The sequence below is a fragment of the Pteropus medius genome, unplaced genomic scaffold, assembly GCF_902729225.1.
Source record: "Pteropus medius unplaced genomic scaffold, Ma_sr-lr_union100, whole genome shotgun sequence".
NCBI lineage: Eukaryota > Metazoa > Chordata > Mammalia > Chiroptera > Pteropodidae > Pteropus > Pteropus medius.
In genome coordinates, this window is record NW_024349227.1 from 1,530,187 (window position 1) to 1,557,543 (window position 27,357).

General features: G+C 54.3%; 1 protein-coding gene, 1 long non-coding RNA gene and 1 pseudogene across 13 annotated transcripts in view; 1 reads left to right on the forward strand and 2 right to left on the reverse strand.

Moving 5' to 3' along the window:
* Positions 1-647: 647 nt before the first annotated feature.
* Positions 648-10,900, forward strand: LOC120617956 (uncharacterized). 8 transcript variants are annotated; one of them, XR_005657093.1, is made up of 5 exons: positions 648-1,109; positions 3,067-4,253; positions 5,483-5,707; positions 7,349-7,663; positions 8,110-8,875. It is a non-coding gene; the product is annotated as an uncharacterized LOC120617956 (long non-coding RNA). The 8 variants fall into 8 exon arrangements; XR_005657094.1 differs by lacking the exon at positions 7,349-7,663 and having other exon boundaries at positions 8,110-8,617; positions 8,752-8,875; XR_005657095.1 differs by having other exon boundaries at positions 5,608-5,707.
* On the reverse strand, positions 2,561-2,679 carry LOC120618017 (uncharacterized; annotated as a pseudogene).
* The window catches only part of TMCC2 (transmembrane and coiled-coil domain family 2), a 35,747-nt gene continuing 17,671 nt past the window's right edge, over positions 9,282-27,357 (reverse strand). For 3 of the 5 annotated variants that reach the window (XM_039881771.1, XM_039881773.1, XM_039881772.1), the window contains exons 3-5: positions 12,525-13,465; positions 11,277-11,412; positions 9,282-10,834 (exon numbers count right to left, since the gene is read on the reverse strand). In XM_039881771.1, coding sequence (XP_039737705.1) covers positions 10,523-10,834; positions 11,277-11,412; positions 12,525-13,465 — 1,389 coding nt within the window. In that variant the 3' untranslated portion in view covers positions 9,282-10,522. Of the gene's footprint in view, positions 10,835-11,276; positions 11,413-12,524; positions 13,466-20,945; positions 21,853-21,877; positions 21,979-27,357 lie in introns of those variants that run through there. The other 2 variants (XM_039881774.1, XM_039881775.1) reach the window with 2 other exon arrangements.

Sequence of the window (27,357 nt, forward strand, 5' to 3'; positions counted from 1 at the left end):
GGCTCCTCCCATGTGCCGTCGTCTGCCAGGATATTCCGAATCCTCGGAGCAGCAGTCACACAGGCTGGGGTGACCCATGTCTACCAATTCGACATGGACGTTCAACAGCACCACGCCAAGGACATGCTCCCTGGCCCCAAGTTCCCTGCAGGCCAGCGACACAAGAGCTCATGACATCTGCATCGTGCCAGAGTCTAGGACATGATATTTCGGTACCACTCTCCATGCTGGCCTGGCACTGGCCGGAACACCGTGCCTTGTTCTAGACAGCACGTTACCAGAACGTGGATAAACTGAAATGTCTCCAGACACAGGCCAGCTGTCAAAAGTTTTTGAAACCAGTCTCAGGAGGAATGATTGGAAAAACAGAGAGTCTTCGGGTTGGAGCAAAGAATTATAGAGCAGACGCGGACTGGGAGGGGACATTAAATTCTTGAAGTGCTGCCTAGTGCCTTCTGCAGGGAGGCAGATAGTGACTCAGCGAAGGGAAATACTTCCTGGCAGTGAGCTCTGTCCCGCATGGAGCGAATGGACTGAGGCTCCCCAGTACCCCACATAGTTGGTCTTTTGAGGCAGGGTATAAGCTTTATCCTGGAAGGAGATGAAGAAGTGACAATGACAACTCCTTCCTTGAGACTCAGTGAGTGGACGTTGCCTTGCGAAGGGGAAAGGGAGCAGGACAGGGAATTGCAGGTCTTGTCTGGGCCCCTGTGGCCTCTGCTTTCATGAAGGCATCTGCTCTGACCGCCCGGATTTGCTGCAACCAAACCCCGCCACCCATAGCCCCTGATTGATGATGCACAGAGCAAGGAGCCAGGCTGGGTGCTGAGAGAGGAAGCTGGTGGTAAGGAGGGCTCCAGCCCCCTTGGGAGACAAGCCGGGCTGTCTTGGGCCAGTCAGAGGCGGTAGAGATGGGAAGATGGCTCATTGATGAGTCACCATGGCCATTGTCTGCTCCTGCTCCCTCTGGGGGAGGGCAGCTGCGGGAGACAAGGCCTCTGGCCACTTGGGCCTGTGAGGACAGGCTCCCCACTCCTGTTTGCACAGATCTGAGGGCAGTTGGGGTTTGGCTGTCTGGCGCTCCTCATCCACCCAGCAAGGCAGGGCTGGTAAGCTGGCATCGGATGGATGGTGAGGGGGAGGGTGTCTGACTCTGCTCATTCCTTGCTAAGAGCCCAGAGGCCTGGCCTGTGGGAGGAGCTGCCCTGCCCTGTCTGGCACAGCAGGAGAAGCTGGCAGGCGTGCCCCCTCTCTAGGGATCACACCTGGGCCTGAGCGGCACAGCCTCCCCACCACACCCTTCCTAAACCTTCTTCCGGCCCTGCTCTCACCTAGCAGGCCTGTCAAGCACCTGGCCCTATTTCAGGGGCCCAGGGGAGCCTGGGAGAATAGGGGTAACTCGGGGTCAATGACCCCCTGCCCCTCAGCGGGGCTTGTCTGGTCTGAGGGGCAGGACCACCCTCGTGCCCCAAGTCAAGCCTAAGTCTGGGTTCTTGATGCCTCCTGGGGTTGGAGGTCAGAGAAGCTCAGAATGATAGGCTGTCAGGGTTGTTACACATGTGGGGAAACTGAGGCCCACAGAGAGCAGACACATGCAGCAGGGGTGCCCAATCCGTAGTGGGCAGCTGGGGAGGGAGGGCCTACGGCAGGGGGCTGTTGCCCTCCCAGGTCCCTGCCAGCCTCCGACTCGGGACAAGGCTGAAGGTGGGGCCGCCTTACATTCCTGCTGCTGCCTCCCTTGCTTCTTCCTGTCTCAGTGAACCCGAATGAAGGTCTCCTGGAGCTTGGGGGCAAGGTTGAGAAAGGGGTCACCCTGTGAGGGCAGCAGCATGGCCTTCAGAGACACGGGACAGAACCCTGGTTCTTGCCACCTTCTACCGGTGGAATCTAGAGAGGTGCCTAGAGCTCTCTGAGCCTGTTTTCTCATCTGTAAAATGACAATAACCATCTCCATGTGCAAAATATTTTATACCTATTATCTCATTTAATTCTCACAGCAAAACCTTGAGTTCTTCTGATGAGAAAACAGAGACCTAGTGAGGTTAAATACCCGTGGCTGTCTGACTCAAGAGCCCTGCTCCTGACCACTCTGCCATCGTCTCCGCCCCCGGGGTTAGCAGCTGAGTGAGAGGAAAGGACACAGTGCCCTTCCCCTGGGCCTGATGCGGAGGAGGGAAAAGGGCTGTGTGCAGGGAAGGGAGAGAGGGGCTTCCGGGCAGAGGGTGCTAAAGAGGGTCCAAAGCAGAGGCCCCTGAGAGGGCTGCTAAGTTTAGGGACCCACCCTCAGGACCTTCAGCTGCCCAAGGCCCTGGTGGAAGGGGAGGGACTGGACGTCTTGAAGGCAGTTGAAGGCAAAGACAGTAAAATGGAGATTCTGTGGTTAAAGTGGCTGCTTGGCTGAGGGAGACCCAGACTCAAGGCAAATATTCGCCAAACTGCTGACAGTGCATCCTGAGGGATGGCACGTTGACTCTTTACGCCCTTATATTGTCTGCATTTTTTTATAGTGTGCATTTTTTAAATTTTCTTTTATTATTTATTTATTTATTATTGTTATTCGTGCCTACAGCACTTGGTCTTCCTAGGTGGTCTCCCATCCAAGTACTAACCAGGCCCGACCCTGCTTAGCTTCCAAGATCAGATGGGACTGGGCTTGTCCAGGGTCCCATGGCCATAGACCATGACTCCACTGGTGCACGAACCCAGGACCTTCTGTGTGTAAAGCAGACGTGCGAACCACTACACTACACTACACTACACTATGGAACCATGTCCTTGAATTGACTTATGTCGATTGCTAATGGAGATGGGGGAGGAACCACCTGTGATTTGAGTTCCCTTGTTAAATTTTCTACAACAAACATATATTAAAAATACTCAGAAAAATAGTTTTTAAATGAGATTGCACATGTAATATATCTAGAGCGGCACTATCCAAACAGCAACTTCTGCCATGATGCCATTGGTGCCATCCAATACGGTGACATCAACCGTATGTGGCTAGTCCAGGTAAGAAAATAAATTTTTAATTTTATTTAATTTTGACTAATTTAAATTTAATTTTAGATAGCCTGGACTTGCAACGGTCCAATAAGACAGACTGTGAATGATGACTCTCGGTCTTGGGATGAGCTTCCTGCCCTGTCACCATCTGAGCCTATCCTGACAGGTGCTTTCCCCCGACCTTCTCTCTCCTCCCTGGCTTCACGGCTTGCTCTGCTCACGGTGGAGTCAGGGTCCTCCCTGCCTTCCCACACACCCCTTCTCCACCTGACTTCTCCTACCATGTTCAGAGCACAGGGGCTCCTTGGTCACCCTCCAGGGGTGTGTGTCGTGGTGGGGATACCTCCTACAGCACCATCTCATCGCAGTGAACTCGGGCAACTCATCTCCCTTTTCTGGGCTTCAGTTTCCTCATCTGTCTAATGGGAGTATTGGCCAAAGATTCCATAAAGGCCCCACAGCCCTTCACCTAGCTGCTGAGGTCCCAGGGAGGGACCACTGGACATGGCCAGGTGTCTCAAGCACTGCTGGGCAAGAGAGAGGTGCATGAGGGAGCAAAAAGCACTTTCTGCTGGAAGCCTAATGAGGCACCAGGATGGGCGAAAAATGCATGACAAGGGATGCGTCACAGAGCAGAAGAACTTTGCCCATCCAGCTGCCCTCTGGCAATTGGTCGCTCTTCCTTAGGTCATAACTCCATTTTAGCATTTACTAAACTGCATTGTCATTTACCTGTTTGTTTTTATCTCTGTCTGTCAGGATAGATTTCAGGTGTTCAAAGAGAAAGGGTTTGTGTAGCGTAGCTCAGCATCCTCCATGTCTTACATAAAGTGAACGTTCATATGGCTTTGGCGAACGGGTGGCTGAATAGTTCTTTTGGACCCCCCTAACCTTTCCCCTCTGGGGTTGGTGTTAGGGTCTGTGGTTTAAAGGACCCAGACTTGGGGGGAAAAGTAGAAAGTCGATGAAATTTTTGCAAGTGTTGTCTTCCCTTTCTGCCTCTTTAAAAGTGTTTTCTCCTCAGCCCCATGAACACTAATCTTCTCTTTCTCTGGCAGAGTAGAGAAAGAGATATGGGATAAACTAATTCATACTAAGATGTGAATGGCTCAAGGTTTACCCAATCTGCACTTGTACATGAAGAAGCAATGTTAACCGAACTGCGGGTGTCAGGCTTCCATGATGGACACTGGCGTTGTCAACAAGCCTGGGTTTGTCCTGGGCTTGCCATTCACCAGTTTTGTCCAAAAGTAAGTTCCCCTCATCTTTCTGAGACTCTGTTTGCTCACCATAGTGAAGGGTCAAATGACACCTTTCTAGCCACCCTGTAGGGTTGGGGTGAAGATAAAATGAACTAGTGCACACAAAAAGCATTCGTTAGCTGAAAGGTCCTGGAAAGAGAAAGGGACTGATATTGTCATGACTTCGGCCCAGAGCGACCTTCCCACACTCTCAGATCACCCCTGATAGAAGATGGCTTTGTGTGGAAGCCTCCTCCTTTTTAACCTTCCAGCTGCCAAGCAGAAAAGACAACCCGGGTGTCTCTTTCATCTCTAGCCCCGCCCCTGGGGGAAGGTGAGAGGGCGAGCAACCTCCTGGCTCACTCACCTCAGATGCTTGGGCTCCGCCCGCCAGCCGGGGCGTGCAGCAGCGGGGCCCCTCCTGTGGTTAGAACTCGGGTCCCAGGCCGTTCCTCTGTCGGCAGCGCTGCTCACAGGCCTCACCACAACGCTGGGAGCTGCATGCAGAGACATCTTCTCGGACCTTTCCAGAGACCCGCTAGCCTTGTCAGTCTCTCCATCTTAATTCTCCATTCGTGTGGAGGGGACAGTGAGGTCCCGAGGGAATACACGGCCTGCTCAGTGTCTCGCAGCACGTGGAGCGTTAGCCAACGCTTTTCCTTTCGCTTTTCTCCCAAAGTTCCCCTCACCTTCCCTTTTGCTCCAAGCACAAACGACCCCTCTGAAGCGCCCGAGGTCCAGAAGTCTTGGGGCGGAGGTCTCCTTTCCTCTCTGAAAGATGTCTTCATTCCAGCTTCTCATTGAAGTAGACTCGGAAGCCCCTTCCCCTAGATGACCACATGTTCTCTCAGTCTCACTTGAGACTGATACCTTGGACGCCATCCGCAAACCCAGACCTGACCAAAATCATTCCCGACAAAGGGACATTCTCTGTCCTTGCCTCTGAGCTATGCCCCCTCCCCAGTGCGCTGAGCCACCCCCCAAAGCTCCTCATCAGAATAAAGTTCTCCCTCCCCGACTTCCCACCTCAGCCTATCGCAGTATGTATTTCTGCTTGCATCTGTATTAGAGGTGTGTGTGTGCGTGTGCGTGTGAGTGTGCGTGCGCGTGCACGTGCACCCACTGCCCTGCAAGCTCCCTGAGGACCACGGACCGTGTCTTGCTTTTCTCTGTGTCCCCAGTGCCTGGCACAGAGCAAGTGCTCCAAACCATGTTTCTAGCATTTATTTGAACCTAAGGCTGGGTCGTTTGGAGGTCGTACCCCTGGACTCCAGGCTGCCAACTCCGATGAGAACACTAAAATCAGGAGAGGAGGGAACAGAAAGGAAGGAACGGGACCCATCCTCAGCCCCTTCTTCCTCAGCAGCCACGTTGCCATCTCAGGGCTTCCCATCCTTGGCCTGGCCTGGCCTCACCTGGCCGAGAAGACGAGGGGGAGAAGAGCAACCAGAGACACATAACAGGTGTGTGTTCGTGACTTGTCTCTTGCACGAGGTCAGTCAATGCCCAATTTCATGGGAAATCCTCTCCACTAGTAAAAGAACAAGGGGACTGAGCTCCGGGTGGAAAGAGGTGGTTTCTTACCTGGAGCTGGACACCCAGGGGAGTGACCCTGAGAGAACTCAGCCTTCTGTAGGAGATCAGAGCCCAGAGCCCAGAGATTCGCATCTTCCGAAAGTGTTTACTTTAGTTTTATTCCCAGTGAGCTGAAATTGCCAAGACAACCAAAGTAAGGCAACGAAAGAACCTATAGGTGGGAGGTTGAGTAGCAGCGGAGCTTGTGGAATCTCCTCTGGGTGCTTTTGGAAGTAGATTCATCTTGGTGGGTGGCCGCCTGGAAGCAGGAACATGGCAGAGGTAGCCTGTCCAGCTCCACGGGGCCCAGGCCACTTCATCTAGGCAGTTGGCCAAAGGTAGCAATCCGCTGCTGGGGAGGGAGAGCTCTCCCGGAGGACCCAAGTGTGAGAGACAGCAGTCTGGACCGCCCTTCTGGCTGGCTGGGTGACTCAGGTCCTGCCGGTGGGTCTGGATGTGCAGGGGCAAGTCCCAGCCTTTCCTTCCTCCTCACTGCCATCCTAGCATGCCTGGCGGGGCCAAGCTCCCTCCTTCCATCTCCGTCTGAAGGTTGGCTGTAAACTTTCAGGCCAAGAACAGGTCAGAGCCCTCCCTGGGGGCTCCAGATGGCCCAGCAGTACCCTGACTGGTATGACTCCTAGGGATAGATCTGAGGGTAGCAGGGGGCAGGCGGCCACATCTGACACCTGAGCCTCAGGAGTGGCCTGCCGCTTGGGTAGCATGGGCATTATTATCACGTTTCAGATGAGGAAACTGAGGTCCGTGACCTCACAGCCGGTGAGTGGCTGAGTCTCAGTGGCTCAAACTCAAGCTTCTTGATGCTGGTTGCCGAGGCCACAGAGGCCCTTTCTGGAGAAGGGTGGACCCCACACACTGATCTACATGCAGCACAAGTGTGCAGGCAGCTGCCTGGGCCAGGCAGGCCTCATCAGTCCCCTCTCAAGCTGGGGCTGGGACTCCTTATGTCTGAGACAGAGGCAAGGCCTCTGGAATAAGCGAGCTCTTCTGGGGAAGGGGAGCCACGAGGGCCTCCACTGGGACATCAGGTGTTGGAGGCCGAGACTCCCTCTGTCGGCCTCAGCCTAAGTGCTTCTGCAGGGTCTGCTTAGACTTCTCTGAGCAATTCTTGGCTGAGAAGATATTTTCTTTTCCCTTCTCTCAAACATGCCCCTGAGCCCAGGAAGCAGGACTGGTCATAACTGCCCTGGGTTAGTCCCTTATCAGATTCTAGGCACTGTGCTTAAGTCTCCGCAGGATGTCCTCTCTCCTGCCCCCCAAACCAGTGAACCAGGTGTCATTTGCTTTCCTATTGGTAGATAAGGAGACTGGTGTGAGAGCAATTGGAATCTGGTCTAAGGTGAGGGCAGCACTGGGATTTGAGCCCAGGTCTGCCAGCTCCAAAGCCCATGCTCTAAGTATTGGGGTTCAGACTGCACTTAGGGGCCTTGCCACTGATGTGGAAATTAAGCTTGCCACTAGGATCCCTCCAGGTGCCCTGGCAACAGCTCCCCTCTTCTCCTACCCTGTAGCCCCGGGTCGCTTCTCCTGCCCACCCACCCTCTCCACCCCAGGATCACCCTGGAGTAACCTGTATAACCTGGACGGCATGGGGTGAAGTCACCTTCCTCAGTCTGCTGTGCTGAAGACTTTGGTGTTTGTTCGGGCTGCACCTGCTGCAGCTCCACTGTTTCCACAAGACTGGCAAGGAGTGCCAGCTCTGCACAGGCACAGGAACTGTGCCGGCTCCAGGTGCTACTGAACAGTAAAGCACCAAGTCCAGGCACAGATGACTTCTCGCTGCCCCCACCTTGGGCGGGCTGAGGCTGTGGGATACACAGGCCTGGGTGAGCCCTCTGAACCTCTAGGTGTGGGGCCAGGACCAGCAGCACAGATGCCCTAGGAAGAAGCCTGCCCATTGGTCCTGAAGTCTAAAGGATGGTGGTCCTCTACAGAGGAGACCACCCTGTGAACCCCTGGCGGGAGAGGAAGGCAGGTCCAGTGGGGGCAACTCATCCCCCTTTTACAAAGGGAAGAGAGGCTCAGACACAAACAAGGGAGCATCAGTGACCATTAGAGGAGCAAAACCCAACTCCCAGTCAGGGCATGGCTTTACTAGATGCTCCGTTGTCACAATGAGGCAAACGTGGGACCTGTGCTATTTAGTCCTTTTTGCAGAAGACTCTGGAGCTACAGCCGATCTTCCCCTTCTTCTTCGATTATTTGTTTTACAGCCTCAGGATGGGCTGAGAATGACCGCTGCTCTCCCTCCCTCTTCCTTCTTCCTTTTCAGTGTGGACCGCGGTTGGCATGACATTAAGAGCCGGTGCAAGGAAGGCATCTGACCTTGGGGAGGAATGTGGGAAATGTCTGCAGCCTGGAGCAGCCACCCCCCACCTGGGGCCCAGGAATCTGGGCTCCTGGCCCAGATGCCTGGGCCAAGTGAGGTGTGTACATGTGGCTGAAAGAGAACAGGGGTAGTGCGGATCCCTAGAACAACACTGTTGGAAGGACCCTTAAGGTCACCTGGTGAAACTCCGCCATGGTTACAGAAGGTAAAGATGACTGTCAATGTCGCCCTCCTCAAGGTACCAGCGTAGCACCTTCTCTGATCTCACTAGGGCCTGGTCCCAGACTCCCGGAGTACCCTCAAGCCCAAGTTCATGGAGACAGCTAAATTTTGACTTCTCAGACCTATAAACCACAGAATGTCAGAGCCCTTTGAAATTACCAGCTCCTACATCCATCCCATATTAGATGTGGAAATAGAGGCCCCGAGAGAAGCTGGCAGTTGGTCATAGGTACACTCATTATGGGCCAAGACTCTGGGTGTGTCCTTTACCCACGCCCTCCTGCTTCCATGATGCTGGAGGCCAGCATCTCCTTCTCCCAGTAAGGAGACTCAAGTGACCCCCCCACCCCCAATCTCCCACAGGGCTGCTGCTGGGAGTCCAATGACTTCTGTGGGTGCCCTTAACTGCTAGGGGCGAGAGAAGCAGCCATGCAGCTACAGAGCAGACCCTGAAGGCCTTGCCTCTATGCTCAAGGCCACACTCCAGCTCCTGGTGAACAGGTGATCTGTGCTCTGGCTGGTCGGCATTGATAAGGCCAAGCTAACGCCAACAGAGGCCCGAGGAGCGCCCCGGAGAAAGCGTTGAGTAAGGATTCTGCTGCCCTCTTGTGGCCATACCTGGGTATGACTGCTGTTGGCCAGGCCTCCAGCTGCTTATCTTCTCCAAGCTACGGAAATCTCTCGCCCTTCCTCTCCTGAGGGAAAGCGCTCTAGGAGGTCTGGATGGGGTGGGGAGATGACGCCTTGTTCATTGTTGGTTCCTGGAGGAAGAAGGCCTCAGGCCAACAGTCTGTGTTATCCAGAATGTTTGAGTGTGGGGAAGAGACTCTGTGGGGAAGAGACTCGGTGGTTTCCATAGAGACAGCCTAATCAACCAACACTAGAGATGACAGTTTGAAAATTTAGAGGATGTTTATTTCTCGGGAAGGTCCACAACAGCTGGCAGCCACTGCCCTCCCCGTTCTAGGGCATTTCTCTCTCTTTTTCCAAGAAGTCTCCTCTCTTATTCGAAGTGCCCATGGAGGAGGCTGGGATGTGAAGAAAAACCATACACGACACTCCAGAGCCTTAAAAAAATTAAGCAACAAACAACCTGCACGCAAATGCACACATACAAAATAAATAGACGTATAAAAGAGAGGCTTTACTTCTCCAACCCTGGCTCAGGCTGCTTGAAAGAGGGGCCGAGTGGCTTTGTCCTACGTCTCCCAGCCAGGATTGTCCAGAGGCTAAATGGTATGGAAGTGCCTGACAGCCAAGAACAAGCCCTGGCTTCAGAGAGGGGACAGGCGCTGACCTCTCTCTGCAGCTCAGTGGGGATAAAGTACAAAAGAACAAATAAATAAATAAATAAATAGAAACCAACTGCTCCCAGAGGCCTAAAGACTTAGGCTGAGGCTCGGGGGCCCCAGGCCTATTTCCCTAAAAAGGACAGATCCAGTGACAGGCAGAAAGAATTACAGGGAGAACACAAGTCCAAAGCCACACTCAGCTGGCCTCCAGAACCTGCATCCCCCAGCTCTCAGAAGGTCCCAGTCCAGAACCCAGCCTCAAACTAGCTCTGGAAAGAGGGGTAGGCTGAGCCTGCTCTCTGGCCCGGCAGGTGTCCAAGGCTGGGGAGCTTCTCCCCTCTCTTCTCTGATATCTCTGGGGCCGGGAGAGCCTCCCTCTTGCCCTCTTGTCTTCTTCCTGATCCATCTCCACAGGACGGAGCGGTGGCTGCCACCAGGGTGGGCTCTTCCTTGGGAAAGCTGAAGCATGGCCCTCTTCTGCTCCTGTTCTCATTGACCTTCCTAACTGGTGGCAGCCCAGTCCGCTGGGAGAAGTCCTTGTGTGACTGTAAATAATCAAGAGTCCAACTTCGTGTCGTCCTCTGCTCCATCTGGCCGCAGATGTCCCCACCGCCTCCAGGCAGTGCTGCCCCCAGGGCTCCTTTCAGGTCAACGAGGAGAAGGCATCGGACAGAGAAGCAAGAACAGCGACGGGGCAGGAGCGGCTGGAATGGACAGTTCAGGCAGGAGGCCACACTGGACACATGAAGAAGTCCAAAGGAGTCGGAGTCCTAAGGTCCCTCCTGGAGAGGCATGGCCAGCTGGGGGCCGGGGAGAGCATGGGGTAGGTGCTGGCCGGCCGCTCAGCTGGGCAGCAGCACATGCTCCAGGAGGTAGGTGAGGGAATCCCAGTGCTTCCAGAGGAGGAAGAGGACGAGAACCAGGAGGGCGGTGCTGGTGATGCGCAGGCGTGTCTTCATGAGGGGCGTGATGAAGTTGGCGATGGTGGACACGAACACCAGCAGCACGGCCATGAGTGCCAGGATCACATTGATGAACTTGCCCAGCAGCGCCCGCGCGTTGGCGTTTTCCACACCCTCCAACTGCACCACCTGCTGCTGCTGCTGCTGCAGCTCCAGCTTGGTGACCCGGGTCAGGCAGGACTCCACGGCTTCCTGTGGGGCGGAGGGGTGGGCACACGGGAAGGTGAACATGCACAGGGTGCCCACTTCAAAGGCTGATCAGCTGCAGAGTCCTTTATTTATAACTATTTGGGGAGGCTGGTAGGAAACGGGAGTCTTGATTGATGTGGGAAGGGGAGGAGCTGGCCCAGTCCAAGCTTCCTCTTGAGGCACCGGAAATTCCAATTATTCATTAGCAAGGCTGCCATCAGAACTGGGGGCACAGAGGCCCTCGCCAGTCAGCTTGCCTTTGCGCGGGTTGCACACTCTCCGCCTCGGGCTTGCCTTGCCTTTACCTCCACCCTACCCAACGCTGCCCTCTTCGTCCGCCTGCCCCAGCTGACAGAGCAACCTGTGCCCATCATCCCCCACTTAGTAACCCCTCCCCCTCTGGCTGCTGCCAGCTCTGTCAGCACATCTGGGTCCCTTGTGGTACCTGGATGTCCCGAGCCCTCTCATAAGACTGGTAGGCCACCTTCTCCTCCATGCTGGCCAGCTCCTGCTTCAGGTTGGTCATCTCATTCTGGTGAAGCTCGGTCAGGTCGTTGAGCTGCTCCTCCAGCCGCTCGTACCTGGCAGAGGAAGGGCAGGTGACACCAGTCCTGGCTCCCAAGCCTCCCTTCTCTCTCCAGGATCAATTCCATTCATTCTCAACAATGACTCAACCCACCCCACGTGTTCAGCTCCATTCCAATTTTAGCAGCAACGACAATGAAAGGTATTATTCACACAGCACCTACGTGCAGGAACTGGCTGAGCACTTCACCCACATTATCTCATAGGTTCATCACTTTACAAGATAAGTGCTAGTGTTGCCCGCATTTTACAGACGAGAAGACTAAGGCACAGAGAGGTTAAGGAATTTGCCCTGAGCTAAGATGCTCTCCCGGGTACCGGGCGCACAGGGATACAGAGACATGATCCCTGTCTGCTCTGAAGGCACAAATATCGAAAGATGACTATTAGGTGGGGGTGGTTAGTTCCCCCAGGCAGGGTTCCTCCTCAATTTTCCAAACCTCCCTCATATATATAAACAAGAAAAAGGGCTAAAGAAAAGATCCTGCAGAATCCCAGGGAGCATGTGCCAAATGCCACACGAAAGGCACAAAGCAGAAGAGCAGGGCAGGCTGGGGGGGTCAGAGACTCCAGCTCGATTCACGCTGAACGCGCCATGTGTACCCTTTGATTACACAGGTTTGGCCTTATGCGACCCTCACAGACCCGTCGAGGGGGGATTCATGCTATTCCCGCCCTCCATGTTCGGAGAGCAGTGAGGTCTTCGCTCAAGGTGAAGAGTAAATAGTAGAGCTGGGATTTTAACCTAGGTAACCTGGCTCCACAGTCAGTTCTCTTAACCAGCGTCTCTCCAGAGGACAGCCTACGTCACTGGTCCCTGCCTCCGTTTCCCCTTCTGCACACTGACCACATAACCATCAAGTAGGGATGTTCAAATCTCCTGAGATGGGCAGAGACTTCCTTCCGTAAGTCCCATAATCCTATCTCCCGGCTGCTCTGACCTGTCTGGAGGAAGGTTCCTCTGGGATTCTTCCTGGCCCCTTCCAGCAGCCCAAGACCCCTCTAGATGCTCCTCTTTCTGCCTCCACAACCTAGAGTCTGAAACCTGGTGCTCGTCACTTCACGACAGGGGTCACTGGGCAGCGGCAAAGGTGGAGGAGGCACCTACCTATAGCGCTCCTCCTGCAGGCACTGGGTCATGTAGGTGTAGTCCCTCTGCAGCTGAGCCTTCAGGTCCTCCATCGAGTCCTCCAGGTGGGACTGTCCCTCTTTGATCTCCCGCAGCTCCTCCAGCAGAGTGTCCAGGTTTCCAGGGGCCCCATAGAGCATGTTCGACTTGGGGCTCCCCAGCACCCCAGGGGGCCCAGCCCCGGAGTTGCTGCCTGCCCCAGCCGAGCTGGCACTGGCACTGGAGCACTCATCATCACTGCCGTACTTGGGGCTGGACACAAGAGTGGCGCTGCCGCTCAGCGCCCGGGCCGCCTCCTCGGGGGGCCCGTCCTCCAGAGGGTCCTTCAGGTGGGCGATGTTGTCGGCGCTGCCAAACTTGTTGCGGATCAGGCTGGCAAACTCACGGGGCTTGGACACCACAGCGGTGTGGGTGGCCTGGGAGAGGCCCGAGAGGCTGCCCTTGACACCCTCGACCACGCCGCCCCCGAAGCCACTGATACCTGCACGCATGTTGGCACCCACGTCCTTCAGGCCCTGCTGCATGTCCCGAAGCACATCCTTGGGCTGCCTGGAGGGCCCGTTCTGCTCGATCTCCCGCAGGCGCCGGCGGTAGTGCTCCAGCTTCTTGTGCAGCTGGGCGATGGTCTGGGCGGACTTCTGGTTCTTCTTCTCAAACACTTGCTTAATGCGAGACACCTGCTGCTTGTCCGCGTTGTTGGCCAGCTTCAGGTACTCTGCCACGTTGTCGTCCCGCGCCTCCTGCTCGATCTTGATTTGCTCTGTGATCTTCAGGATCTTCTGATGCAGGTGGTCGATGGCAGCCTTGGTCCGCTGGGGGTCTGGGGCCCCGTCTGGCACATCCAGGCTGATGGGGCCGTCCGTGTCACCATGGCCAGGGCCGCCGGGGAGGCTCAGGGCCACGAGGTCTCCCTTGTCGACCTGGGGAAGAAGGCAAGCAGAGGAAGCCTGGGTAAATCATGAAAGCATGGGAGGGGGCTGGCAGGATTCCCTCATGCGCCCTGACATCTCTGGACTTGAGTTTTCTGCCTAGAAAATGAATGTAGATGAATAGCAAACTTCAGGGAAATAATCCAAAATAACAACAACAATGATAACAGTATTCCCTTACAGCCACCATTTAGCTACTTGTCACCTATTATCTAACTCAGCAGTCCTCAACCTTTTTGGCACCAGGGAACGGTGCTCCCGTGAGAATCTAATGCCTGATGATCTGAGGTGGAGCTGAGGTGGTGATGCTAGCGCTGGGGAGCGGCTGCAAATAGATGAAGCTTCACTTGCCCACTGCTCACCTCCTGCTGGGCAGCCCAGTTCCTGACAGGCCACGACCTACCGGTACTAGTCCATGGCCTGGGGGTTGGGGACCCCTGATCTAATTGATCCCTACAAAATCGCTGAAATGCAGTCTAGGCATCTGCTCCTCCTTCAGGCCAGAGTTCAAGCTCAAGTTCAGAGACACACAGCTACAAAAAGACAGAAGCTCCAGTCTAGAACTCTTGTTGCTCCATCTCTCAGACCAAGCAGGTCTGAGGCTTCACTGAAGAGCCACAGATTTGGCTTCTCAGGCATAAGAAAAACTGTCCCTCTGGACCCAACCTCCCATAAGGCTCCTGTCCTGAGCAGGCCTCTCTCTCAGAGCTGACCAAAGCCTACGCTTTGGCCTCAACGTAGGCACAGGAAACCTGGCTGCCCTCCCCACGCCAGCTTCTCTAATGCAGTTCAGCGGGTCACCCCACCTCTGCTAATAGCCCTCTGGCCCCTGTTACCTTCCAGCTCTCTGGAGTTGTCAGCAACCTCCTCCTCTTCATAATGGTGGAAGCACCCGACCCTGCCCAGTCTCCCAGAACCGGCAGAGAAGCACACTACCACCCGCCCGGCTGGCCAGGCCCCCGAGGACACAAGTCCCAGAAGTAAACCGCAGGCCAAGGGAAGCAGGGAGCAGTCTGGGGGCCCAAGGGTTCCAACTGCCCGGCATGGAAGGGGGCGAATGTGCAGGAAGATGATAGCCCCCTTTCCCCGATGGCAGGCAGGCAGGCTTCCCGGGTGCATCAGTGGGGCACAAAGAAGAAAGACTGAGAAAGGACGTGGGGAGGGACGAAAAGGAAGGAAAGGCCACAGAAGACAGGAAAAATAGAAAATACAGGTCAGGTGACAGCAGGTGGGCCTGGAGTCCCCTCTCCCAGGGCCGGTCCCCCCTCGGCCTGTTGGAGGATCTCTTTCCACAGCCCAGTCCCCAGTGTCTTATCGCCATGCAACAGCGGAAGCAGCAGGAAATGGCTCAACCCCATGTATTTTTACACACAGCACACCCCAGTACGGCTGGGTCAGATCATCACTCCTTATATGTATGGGGGCGAGGAGGCGGGGGACGGTATATGTGGGGGAACAAAGAAAGTGGCCCCGTCACACGTACCGGAACTGGAAATAGCCCGTGCCAATCACAGGCAGAGGTTATTGGGCCCAATGTCTGCTGAGATGCAAAGGTATTGGAAAACACTATTGAAAACAATAGTCCCACCAAACTCGGAGCCAAGGGGAAGGCGGCTCCTCTGTGGGCTTCCTCTGGGGCCTTTACAGGTCACAGTTCCATTTGAGATGCTGGAGATGCTACTGGTCCCTTTGCCACCTCTCCTGAAGTCAGGACTTTCCTCTTACATTTGCTTGGGTCTCCCCTCACGTGCCCCGGCTCTCCCACCGTGCGCTCATACCGTCAGGACCCTGCTCCTCAGACATGATGACCTGGTATACCAGAGAAGCCAATTCCACAGTCCCGTACATGATCTGTCCCCAGGTCTAAATGTCACATCAGTCTGAATTAAAACTAATCTCGCACTTAAACCTCGTTCTCCTACGCTGTTTCCTGCAGAGATAGCCAACAGCCCATCTTCAACTGTCCTGTTTCTTTGTATCCCCATCTGTGACATGGGATCATCATATCTACTCTCAGGTCTTTCGTGAGGGTCACATAAGATGAGCTCTAGCGAGCACTGAGCACGGCGAAGGGCATACAGAAGGCACTCATAAATGGTGTCTGGATCTAGGCAGCGCAATTCCTTTTTGGGGGATGAGGGGAAATAACATTTATCTAAGAGATTATATCAACAAATTTACTCAATATCAATACAATATAGATATTGAACTATGCAAAATTAAATTCTATATCCAACATATGGCTTTTAAATTAAAGAACTTAACCCTCTCATAAGGCCACAGTGCTTTCCAAAGAGACTCAACTCTCTTTCCCTTTTCTATGCTCCTCCTGGGAGAAAGACTATCCAGAAGATGAGTGAGGTGGGTCTGGCTGCATTGCTGAGTGATGCTCAGCACAAGGCCATTTGCTCATCTACCTGTGAGAAGAGTGTCTAGAGCCTTGGAGAGGTGTGGGAGTAGCTAATGAGACATAGACTCGAAAGTGCTGTGAAAAGTGAGTGCTTTAGGACTCGAGGGTGTAAAACGGCTCCACTCTGGCAGCCTGGAGCCTTATCCTCTCTTGGAGCATGTCTAGCTTACAAATGGAAAAGCGGGATTGGAGCTGGCTGTGAAATCCCATGAATGAGGGGAGAACGGACGCTCCGGGAAAACCAGCGGGGGCCTGATGGTGGGCTGAAGTGGCCTGGGGCTGAGGTCCTGCCTCCCTCCTCATCCCCTTCTCTGCCCTGGGGCCCAGACTTGAGCCTGGGGGTCCCGAAGCAGGAAACCAGCCTTGTGCTGCTCCTCCCCTGAGGTCTGCCCATGCCTGGGTCCTGCTGGTTGTCTCCAGTCACAGATCGTCCCCTTCTCTCTCCTCCCCGTGGAGGAAGTGGCATGTCAGAGGAAGGGGGCATTCTCCATGCCTTCCCTTCAGGAGCCCCTACACACACACACACACACACACACACACACACGCACACGCACACACACACGCGACACACACACACGCGACACACACACACACACGCATTAACACGACACGCACACACACACACGCACACACACACACACACGAAAAGCAGTGTCCTTTCAGCACTGGAGGGAGACAGGGTGGCCAAGGGAGGTGGCAGAAGACAGGCAGGGGTACAAGGAGGGATGATGCTTTAAGAAAGGAAAATGAGAGCATAAGCAGAAGAAGATGAGGAAGCTGTTAAGAGGGATGGAACGAGCAGAGTATGAGAAAAGAAGAAAGTGACCGCAAGGAAAAAAAACAGGGCGATAAGGTAGGATACAGGACCATCGCTGGGGACGGAAAGGGCGCTGAACGTGGAATCAGACACCGATTTAGAATCCTGGCTCTGTCACTTACTAATTGTGTTCCTTTGGGTACATCATTAACTTTTCTGGGACTTTTCTCCTCTAGAAAAGGGGTATAATTCTACCTACCTCAAAGGGTTGTCAGGAGGATGAAACAAGACACTGTGAGTGCAGGTGACAATAACAGTACCATCTGAGGCACACGGCAGGTGCTCAAAAACAAATAGGAATAAATTAAGCGACACTTCACATCCACGAGAACAGTTATTCATTTAAAAAAGGAAAACACCAAGTGTTGAGAGGATACGGAGAATTTAGCACTCATCCTGGCTGGCGGGAGGTAACATGGTGCAACCGCTGTGGAAAACAGTTCGGCGGTTCCTCAAAAAGTTAAACATCGAGTTGCCAAGGGACCCAGCAATTCCGCTCCCAGGTATGTACCCAAAAGAACTGAAAATGGGTATCCAAATACATACTTACACACGTATGTTCACAGCGGCACTACTCACAACAGCCAGAGGGAGGACGCGACTCAGATGTGCATTGATCAGTGAATGGGAAACAAAACTGGCCTCTCCCACAAGGGGAGATTATTTGGCCGTGACGTGCTATGTGACGGGCCTCGAGAACACGACACTAAGTGAAAGAAACCGGACACAGAGCCACGGATTCAATGATTCCATTTATATGGAAACGTCCAGAATAGTTAAATCCACAGAGACAGAAGGCAGACCGTGGTTGCCCGGGGCTGGGAGAGGGAGGAATGGGGAGTGACTGCTTAATGGGACGGGTTTCCTTCAGGGGTGACAACAATGCTCTGAAACTGGACAGAGGTGACGGCTGTACACTCTCGGGCAGGGGCCAGGGTTCTCCGACCTACCAGTCTGGGCGGCAGGTTCGATGAATGTCCTATTATGGAGAGGGTCTGTGGGAGGGTATGTGGCTCCTTCACCTTCCAGTCGCATTTTCAATAGAGCAGAAGCTCTTTCTAACTCACTCCCAACCTCTGTCCTGAGGCTGGGTGACTAAAAAAAAAGAGCAATACTGATCACTCAACTCCTGGTCCCCAGCAGGCGAAACTCACAGGGTGCCCCAGCGTGGACACGGCAGTGGGCGGCCCACAGCGGCACCACGGCTCCTCTCGCGAAACCGTAAGAGCCTCACACGGCCCAGGCCAACGAGCCCTCTGTCCATGACCAGCTGCCAGCACCACATCTGGAGTTGTGGCCCCAGAACTATGGCCCTCAAAGAGATGGGCTGGACACCCCAGAGCTGCCTGACGCCAGCATTATACCCTGTGCACAGGCGGGGCAAGTTCTAAGAAGAGGAGGCTGTGGGAGGGGGGCCACGCCTCTTCCACGACCCCCTTTCAATGCCAGGTAATGGCCACGTCATGCTCTCTGCACAGGGTGCCCATCAGCCAGGGCCTGGGTCAAGGACCTTGTTCTACACAGAGCCTGAGCTCTAAGTGTGGATGAATGGTCTGGAAGAGCCAGAGCCAGGACACCGTCTGAAGTATCCAGGGCTCAACATTCACGCTTCCTCTCCCTGCTCTAGTGAGACTCGCCCATGTCCCAGACACCCGGGATCACTCCTCCACAAGGCCTGGCAGGGCCCTGGACTCTCCTCCCTGCCCCCTTCCAGCACTTCTGAGCAAAGCCGGATTAGGTGCTCAGCCAGATTATAGGCGCTCCCAGCCCTGGCTCCCGAGGGCCTCCCAGGCCTCCCACCTCCTCCCAGGCCTGAGCTCATGTCCTCATGTTAACTCAGCCTGGACATGGGACAGAAGCTCTTCCTTTAACACTAGCCCACCAGTGGAGCCACGGTCCATGGTCTACATCCATGTCACCGTGAACAAGCCCGATGTCTGATCTCGGAAGCTGTGCAGGGTCAGGCCTGGTTAGTACTTGGATGGGAGACCACCTAGGAAGACCAGGTGCTGTAGGCATAAATAAAAAATTAAAAATTAAAAATAAACAAAGAACACTAGCCCAGCAGCCTGGAGCCCTGAGGCCAGAAGCACACAGCAGACACGGTGCAGACACGGTCAGAGTGCAGCATCCAGGCTCACAGGAAGCTCTGTGTGGGAGGGGAAAGGTCCTAAGCTACTGTGTGTGCTCCACACCTGTGTTCCCAGGCTCCTAAGAGACTGCAGAGGGCTCCTAGCCTGACTCCCCTCCCCCAGGGGCAGGCAGTGCTTTCCTCATTTACAAAGTGCTCCTGTTAGGGTCCTCAAAGCAGGCTGACACAGAGATGGGGCCTTCCTGTTCCAGCCATCTGCTCAGGGCTGGGACAGCCAACACTAAGAGAGGTCACTTTTAGACAAAAAGAAAGAAAAGAAAAGGGGAAGGAAGGAAGGAGCTTTGGGGTCCCTATGAGAGCAGAGCAGCCCTGTCATCTGGGGACAGGTGGCCCTCAAGTCCCCTCCTAGAGTGGCAAACAAGGGGGTTAGGTGTCAAGCCTGCCTCATCTGTGGGTCTGGCCAAGCAGGTTGAAGCCCACACAGGATGCTGCCCCGAGCAGGACCTGGGCCTCCAGTGGTTAAGAGCCTCGCAGGCGAGTATGATGGGGGATGTCAGGCCCAGGTGACAGCAAGACACTTTCATCTGCTGACCTTCTGGCTCTGAGCTCTGATTTAAGCACCCTTCTTGGGATGGAGAACACCCAGATTCTCTTTTTCTACAAGTTCCCAAGGGGAAAAGGAGGTGCCAGGTCAGATGGAGAGGAAAGTCCATAGCCAGCTAAAACCCTCCCGTGTGAAGAGGCAGTCTGGCTTCATGTGAAGTTGGGAAGAAGGGGACCTAACGTCCCCACACCAACCCGGCATTCATTCCAGCCACAGCAGGCTGGAAAAATGACCCCAGCCCTCGGTCCTGGCGTCAGGGGCTGCCCCATTCTCTTAAATCAGCAGGCACCGCTGCTGGTCTGTTGGCTCTTTCTCTTCCTGGCGGGGATGTGCAGGCATCACGCTGGCCCGGGAACTCTCAGGTGCAGAAAGACGTGAGGGAGGGAAAGGAAATGGCGCCGGCCCGCCCAGTGGTTCCACTGGAGCCTGAGAGCCTAAGTGGCTTTCCTCCAGAGGGCAGGGAGGCAAATGCTTAGATGATGGGGTACATGTGGGGCAGTATGATGTGCACCCGGGTCTGTTCGCCGGGGTGGAGTGAGGGGAAACACTCCTACAGCAAGGCCATAGCCGCCAAACGGGGAATTTGAGGGCAGGTGCCCACGGTTCTTGGCTCTCCCATGGCATGGCAGCCTCTCAGTGGTTTTACAAGGAATCTCGTGGTTACACGGATTTGGGATGCAGAGTACACGCAGACGAGGAAACGCACTCACGCATCCTTCCATGCAGCACGTACAACCTCGAGGCAGCGCACACTGGGTGAGGCTTCAGTCAGCCTCCTCCTGAGCCAGGGGGCACTTCCGCCCACGCTGACCCTAAGGGCTACTCTTTCTCAGCTTCCAGTCCTTTCCTTTAGGTCCACTCCTGGGTTCTGGTCAAGACCACACCCTCCCCTCAGTTGCCTCACTCCCTGCCCCGCTGAGAACAGTGCCCTTCTGTCTACACGAATGTCCTGCAGTCCTGGCTCCTCACTCCCACAGACCCTCGACTGGCTCCCGAGTCGCCCTTTCACCTCGGGGCCTCCTCTGTTCTCCATCCTCCGAATTCTCCAGAAGCTCTAAGTGCCCAACACTGTGCTCCGTCTGGATGCTCCCACTGTATACCTGTGGTCAGTGCTCAATGGACCTTCACACACACACACACACACACACACACACACACCCCATCACCATTTCACCGTGGACAGAAACAACCACAACCAGGAGCACCCCTTCCACTTAACTTCACACAGCTCCTCTGGCCCCAGGTGGAGTGACACATGGCTACTGGTTTCTGGAAGCATGTGTACCAGGGTTCGCTCCTCCTCCCGCACGAGGCCCCCCTGCCCAACTCAGCCTACGCCTGGAGGCCTGGTATTTGCCCCTTGGCCCTTTTCCCATCCACAAAGAGTTTTCTATAATGGAGTGGTGGGGGGGCGGGGTGGGGGCGGCGCCCTGAGAGACCAGACGGGGAGCAGAGCCCACCTGACAAACTCTGCAGAAGTGGCTTTCTCCCATCAACCCCCACTCCCACACACCCATGAGCTTCTCTTTCCACCCACAGGGACCTCACCTGTGTGGGTACTGTCTCCCGAAGCTGTGCTGGCGATGGCGTGCCAGGGGCTCTGAGGCCCCAGCTTTCTGCAGGCTGTGCCAGACCCCCAGGGTCACAGTCCCTGGGCAGCACTGGGCTTGCCGAGGGGAGCCGGGGTCTGCGAGCAGGGGTGCCCAAGCTCCCAGGCTCTGCAGCCGCCATCTCCAGTCTGAGGCATAGCCCAGGGATTAGGGGCGGATTGCTCTGGCAGATTTCCTCCTCCCCTGGGGCTCCCAGGCTGCTCCTTCTTCCCATCTGGGAGGAGGCAAGAGGGATCACCAAGCGGGTAGACCAAGCTCTGATGAGGTGCCTCCCACCCTGCCCTGCCTGTCCCCAAGTCCAGCTGTTGCCAGTAAGTTCAGTGTGCATGAGCACTCCCAGGTGTGACAGGCTGAAACCCTAGCCCCGGGGCAGTGGGGGAGGGGGAAGCACATGGGGACACGTGCACCTGCATCATTCACCCACCCGGATGGGTACTGTGCCTGTCCCCTCCCATCCTGCATGCCCAGAAAGGCCTCCTACCATGAGAGCTCCTTGCACAGGCACAGTCCTACTGACTCCCTTCGTCAGCCTCCTAATGTCTTCCAGGACAGGAAGGAGTTCTCCAGAGCCAAAAAGGCTGGAGCCTTGTTGGATCCTGGCACAGCCAGCTCAGCCCAGAGCCCTCTGCCTTTCTCCCTGCTGCCCTGCCCACTGGCTTAAGGCACCATCACTCCTCAAGGCACCCTCCCTATTCCAATAACTAGATCATAGCCAGCATTGCCCGGAGAAGTCCTCTGCCCTGAGATTCTCTCCTAGAAATCTATTCTCAGCACTGGACACCACTGCAGCTACTTCTCAGCTAGCTTCTGCTTGCCATTTTCTGCCCTCCTTCCCCCGCGGCACTGCCCAGGCAAAAATAAAACACTCACAGCAGCCTCTTCTTCCTTGGACTTCATCTTGACAGTTCCAGCAGGAAATCCTGGGAGTGGCCAGCAGAGGGGGCCAGAGGTCCACAGTTGAGGAGAGTAAGCTGTGAGGAGGGTGGTGGGAGGCCACAGAGCTCAGGGGTCTGCTGGGTCTCTCTACAGGCAGAGTCCCACCACAGTCACCAAAGAAATGTGGGTTCTGCACCCACTTGAGCCTGGTGAGGGACTCAGAGCTTAAATACTGAGGGTTAACATGGATCATGCTGATGGGGCGGTCCCAAGTTCAAGAAGGTTCGAGGAGATAAGAAATGTCCAGTGCTATCTTTGCAAACCAGTGCCTGGTCCTGCAGCCAAAACACCAGGAGCTGGAGTCCCCACACCCTGGGCTTGTGGAAACCTTACAAACATCTGTGGGGCCAATGACTTGGGGTTTGTGAGGACAGGAGCCTAGCAAAAGCTATCACACAGGTTCCAATTTCTGGGACCAGCTCTGACATGTGGGGTCAGGGAACGCTTTTGGCAGCTCCCCATGTGCATGTGGTGGCCGCCCTCCTCCAGCACTCGATTTTTGTTGTACGCTGGGCACTGGTCCTCTTGCATAATGGCTATGTGTGAATAGGTCTTCGGTCAGATCTCAGATGTGTCCAGGCCCTTCGCTGTGCCTAGCATAAGACTGACCCTCCCTCAATATTTACGTCTGTAAAATGACTGAGTGATCATCTCATTTAGCTACAACGGAAGACAGTCCATCTACTGCAGTAGCATCAGAGACAGCCTTGTCTTCTCACACTCGGACAACCTCCACTGCTCTGTGCTTTCTAGGCTCCACCAAGCTAAGATCTGTAACTTCTTCTTACAAGCCAAAAAGGAGGAGGAGAGGGAGAAGGCAGTGGCAGCAGGAAACCAGAGGTGGGAAGGGGCCGAGCACGCAGAGCCCTGGGGTCTTACTCTCTAGGCTGCTGAGGACCATGAAGGCTCAGAAGCATCAGGAAGAGGTTCCTACAAGGCACTAGTAAGATGACCCTGAGGAGAGTCACCCCAACATGGCATCTGGCATCTAATGGGAGGGTTCAGCTCCCCTTATGAGACAACTTACCAATCAGTACAATGACTGAGCCTCAGGAAAAAAGGGGGCTGAGCTCAGGGGTGAACCGATAGTCTGCTAAAAGAAAAGGAACAAACAGGAACTGGGGGGATGTCTGCCAGGCAAGCCACCAGGAGAGCGATCCTTTTTCCTCTAGAATCTGTTCTTGTCTCTACATGTGAGAAATGTTCCCAAATCTGCAAGGACACAGAGCTTCCTGCTCTGGGGGTGGGGAGCAGAAGCCCAAGGCCTCATGATGTGGTGGGAAGGAGACGTGAGCCCAGGGTTTGGCTAAAGGACCTTGGTCACGTCACCACAGGCTCTGAGACTCAGTGTCCATCACCGCAGTGGGAGGAGATCGTGAGAAGTGGGGAGCCCAGAAGCCCTGGCAGGGAGACATGTCATTCCCTGGGCTCTGGTGGAGACTTTTTGGTGAAACAACAGAGGGAGTGGAGCCACCCATTAACTATGTGGCTTTACACATGCTTCTTTACAACCACAAGAGGGGGCGGCAGCACCTGCAAAGCAGCATCCTGGAGGGAGAGGCCTCAGGGAATGAGACCGTGGCCAAGGGCGACGGGGAGCATGTGAATGAGCTGAGCCCGGGAGACTGCAGCCCAGTCTTGGTTTTCCCAGCTGCAGAATGGTACATATGATCATCATCTCCCAGGCTGATGAGAACATGAATAAAAATGCCTGACATGTCGTAGGTTTTACTGAAATAGATGGCTGGGCCTGAGGCTTTCTTATCACTTGTGTATGTATATACACAAGTACACACACACACACGCACACATACACACATACCTCATGGTTACTCTAGAAGATACCTGGGAAGACTTTGGGACAGAAAAGCCAGAAAAGTGGCTGCCATATGGAGCAAAGTTAAGAGAATGGCTGGCAGGCCAGGGAAAAGCTACAGTGTTGCTAAAGCCACAGGCTCTGAAAGGCTATGAGTCACAAAGGAGGCATCCTTTTGCAAAAAGAAGGTGCTGCTGGGCAAGTGCCATTACGTGGTCCTTCCTGGTGCGTCTTGGCCATCCCCCGGCTTCCCTGCCACCTGCCCTGTGGCCTGGCAGAGAGGCAAGCCCATCTCAGCCAGGGCAGGGCAGTCACAGTAGAAGCACAGGCTCAGGCAGCTGAGCAGTGGCAGGTGCCTCTGGCCTCATTCTCTCAACTTTTCCAAGTCAGCCTGAATCTGGGCATGACAGATGGGCAACTGCCGAGCTGGACGGAGACACTGGAAGAAAGCCCAGGTCCTGTTCACAAGGCTCTCCTCTCTGCATGTCCAGCAGGTCTCAGCCTCTCTTCCACTGAGTTTCCCCTTAATTTAGTTTTCTCTTCCTTGTCGCTTAATTTTCAGGCCATACTCCTTCTTTCTTTAATATTCTATTAATATTCTTTTTCTTGTCTCCTCCTTTGCTCTGTTATTGTTCTTCAGCCCACCCCCTCCTCCTTTTAAATCGTCCTACTTACTTTTTCGTCTTGGAAAAAAAAAGCATGAACCACACATCCTGAAGGATGGAAAATCTGAGAAGTCATAGGCTTTAGGAGCAAAGACTAACACTGAAAAGCAGCTAAATTTAGTAGCTTAGAATACAAGGTGAGGCCTTAAAATATCAGGCTCTGAACATGCTGTGAACACCTCCCAGTTAGGGTTCCTCCATGAAAGGCTGCCCCTTCTCTAATGCCCACCCCTCGGACTTTGGAAAATGGTTAGTATTCAGAGGTCCCTCCCCTAACACTCGCTTTTAGACCCAGCCAGAGGTGCATTTTCTTAGAAACTCATGTTACCAAGGAGCCCTGCCACCCCCTAGGGAAATGTGGGAGGAAGGTTCATATTCTTCAGGATGAACTAGAGGAACCAAGGTGGGCATGTTTCGTAGGGGCTCGGGGACAAGCCCAGCCAAAGGGGCTGGAGAAGCAGGCAGAAGGGCCGCAGTGGAGAAAGCCAAGGGCAACGTCTCGTGCACTCGCCATTCTGACCTTTTGCCTGCTGCCAGGGAGGGATGCGGCCATCTCTGCCACCTAGTGGTCCTCTGCCCGTCTCATGCCAGAGATCCTCCTACTTAGGGAGTCCTCCTTGGGCACAGTCATGAGCCAGATGCTGAGCAGTAGAGAGAACCACTCACCTAGGTCACTTAAGAAAATCAGAATTGGTGCCAGGCGAGTAGAAGAGAGAATGCCATGCCTGTCATAGCCACTCTATGTTCCCAAGGGAAGGGGTGCTGGTGACAGGTCCAGGAGAAAATGACCCAGAGAAAAAGCAGCATTTCCTTTTTGGGCAATTTTTAGGAAATAGAGCACTCTCCACTCTACCCTATTCACCAAGAATAATGTAGAAGGATTCCTTTCTAAAAGCAGAAGATCGAAACACAGAATTCTTGGGGTGTCCTGCTGCCTTGAGGGCTCTGAGCTTACTATGAGCTGACATGATCAAATGAGAAATGTATGTGAAAACACTCTGCAAACTGCAGCATGCTGCTCAACTGAGTGGCAATGCCAGGAAGGGACATGTCAATGGGACGTGACCAGCACATCCTAGGGGCATGCCTGCGATGCCGCTGAGCCCAGGAGGAGTCATGGGACCGAGATAATATTTAGGTATGAAGCTGCCTTCTCAGGCAGGGAGAAACCTTATATAATGAAGTTAATATTACAGAGCAGTTGCCTTTCCAGGGCAGGGTTCGCCTTTCCAGCCACCCCAAGAAGGCCTCCTGGTCACAGTATCACCTTGGATCTGAGTAAGCGTTTGCTAAGCGTGCTGAATTATTCACTAGCTATGGAAACTAGCCCAGTTCTGGGGTCCTAGTGGTGGGGTATCTGGAGACTTGGAAAAAGACACAGTGAGAACTCTTCGAATCAAGATTTGGATGAAGGTCAAGGAGGACAAAGGAGCAGGGGGCATCTGAGCCAGCCTCTGGAGGACATAGGAAATGGGCTGGGAGTGCCAAGAACAGACAGTCTGCTTGCAACGCCCCAGCACCTGTCACTGAAGAGAGAAACGGGGTTGGAGAAGAAACTTCACTCACTGCTTCCAGCCCCCCACAGCAAGGCAGAGGAGCCCTTGGTTCCCCCAGGAGCCTAGAAGAAATGCAGCAGGGTATGTGTGCTCACCACTGCTTCTGTCTCAGAGCCCTCTGCCCTGAGGGGCATAAACAGAGACGGCCCAAACTGTGCCTATGAAAAGAAAGAAGAGGCAGAAGCAGGGATCAGGTTAATGATACTGTATTTCCATTGCCTCATCTGGCACCAGAGGGGACCAGAGTCATGTTTCACATCTCAGGGATGTGCTGGATCCAGGGAGGAATGTGCCCAGTGGCCAGAGAGACCTGTGCCAGCTCCCATGACCCATGCCCACATCACCAGCACCGGCTCCCTGCCGTCTGGAACCAGATGACATAGCTCCTCTTGCTGACTGTTATGGGCTCTGGCATGGGGGCTGACACCTGAACTTTGAGCACACCTTCCCCTTGGGCAGCTGGGGCATGCGTGTCTGAGGGAACTGAGGCCAAGGCGGAGGATGACGACCCTGAGGCAGAAGGCTGGGGACCTGACTGGCGTCTCCTACCTGTGTCTGGGCCGGCATCATCTTAGCCCCCAGGGCTGCAGAGGGCCACTGGGTCTCCCACAGGGTTTAGGCCTGGGCTTAGAGACAAGCAGGCTGGGAATGCATAACATCGGGTCTCAACGAGGTAATCTGGATGTTACCTAACTTTGTCCCCAATACCCCGAGGAATTCTGTATTCTCAGAAGCCAGAGCTAATCTAGACAGCACTGTGAACTTCCTATCTAGAAAGAAAGTCACAGATGTCAGTAGGTAAAAGATAAATAAAAGCTAATTCTGGAGGCCAAGTGTCTGCTGGGGCAACTAACCAAGCCTACAACCCTGTTCTAGAAGTCAATGAGAAGCTGCCGCTTGAGTTCTCTGGTGTCAGAGCCTTGGGTAAAGGGCAGAGTCCTCATTTTTTGGCCCCTCTCCTGATTGAACAGGACCCCTAAAAGGCAAGGGGCTTCACCTGAAACTGCAGAATTCAAATCAGACTAAATGAAGAACTTTTTTTAAAATTACAGTTGACGTACACTATTATATTAGTTTCAGGTGTATAACAGTGATTCAACATTTATATACCTTACAAAGTGATCACCGCAATAAGTGTAGTAACCATTTATGTCATTGACTGTATTCTCTGTGCTGTACATTACTTGACTTGCCAGAGATTGTAAGATAGACTGCTGTGGTAGGGCCTGAAGGCCCCTGGGAAATAGGGGCTTTTAATCACTGGGACAGGAAACAAGAGATCATGGCAAAGCACTGAGGTGCCCTGCTTCGGCCTGGCGAACGCCTCGCATCATGGACACGGCCTCGCAGGCTCTTCTGAGGCTGCTGGGCGGGCTG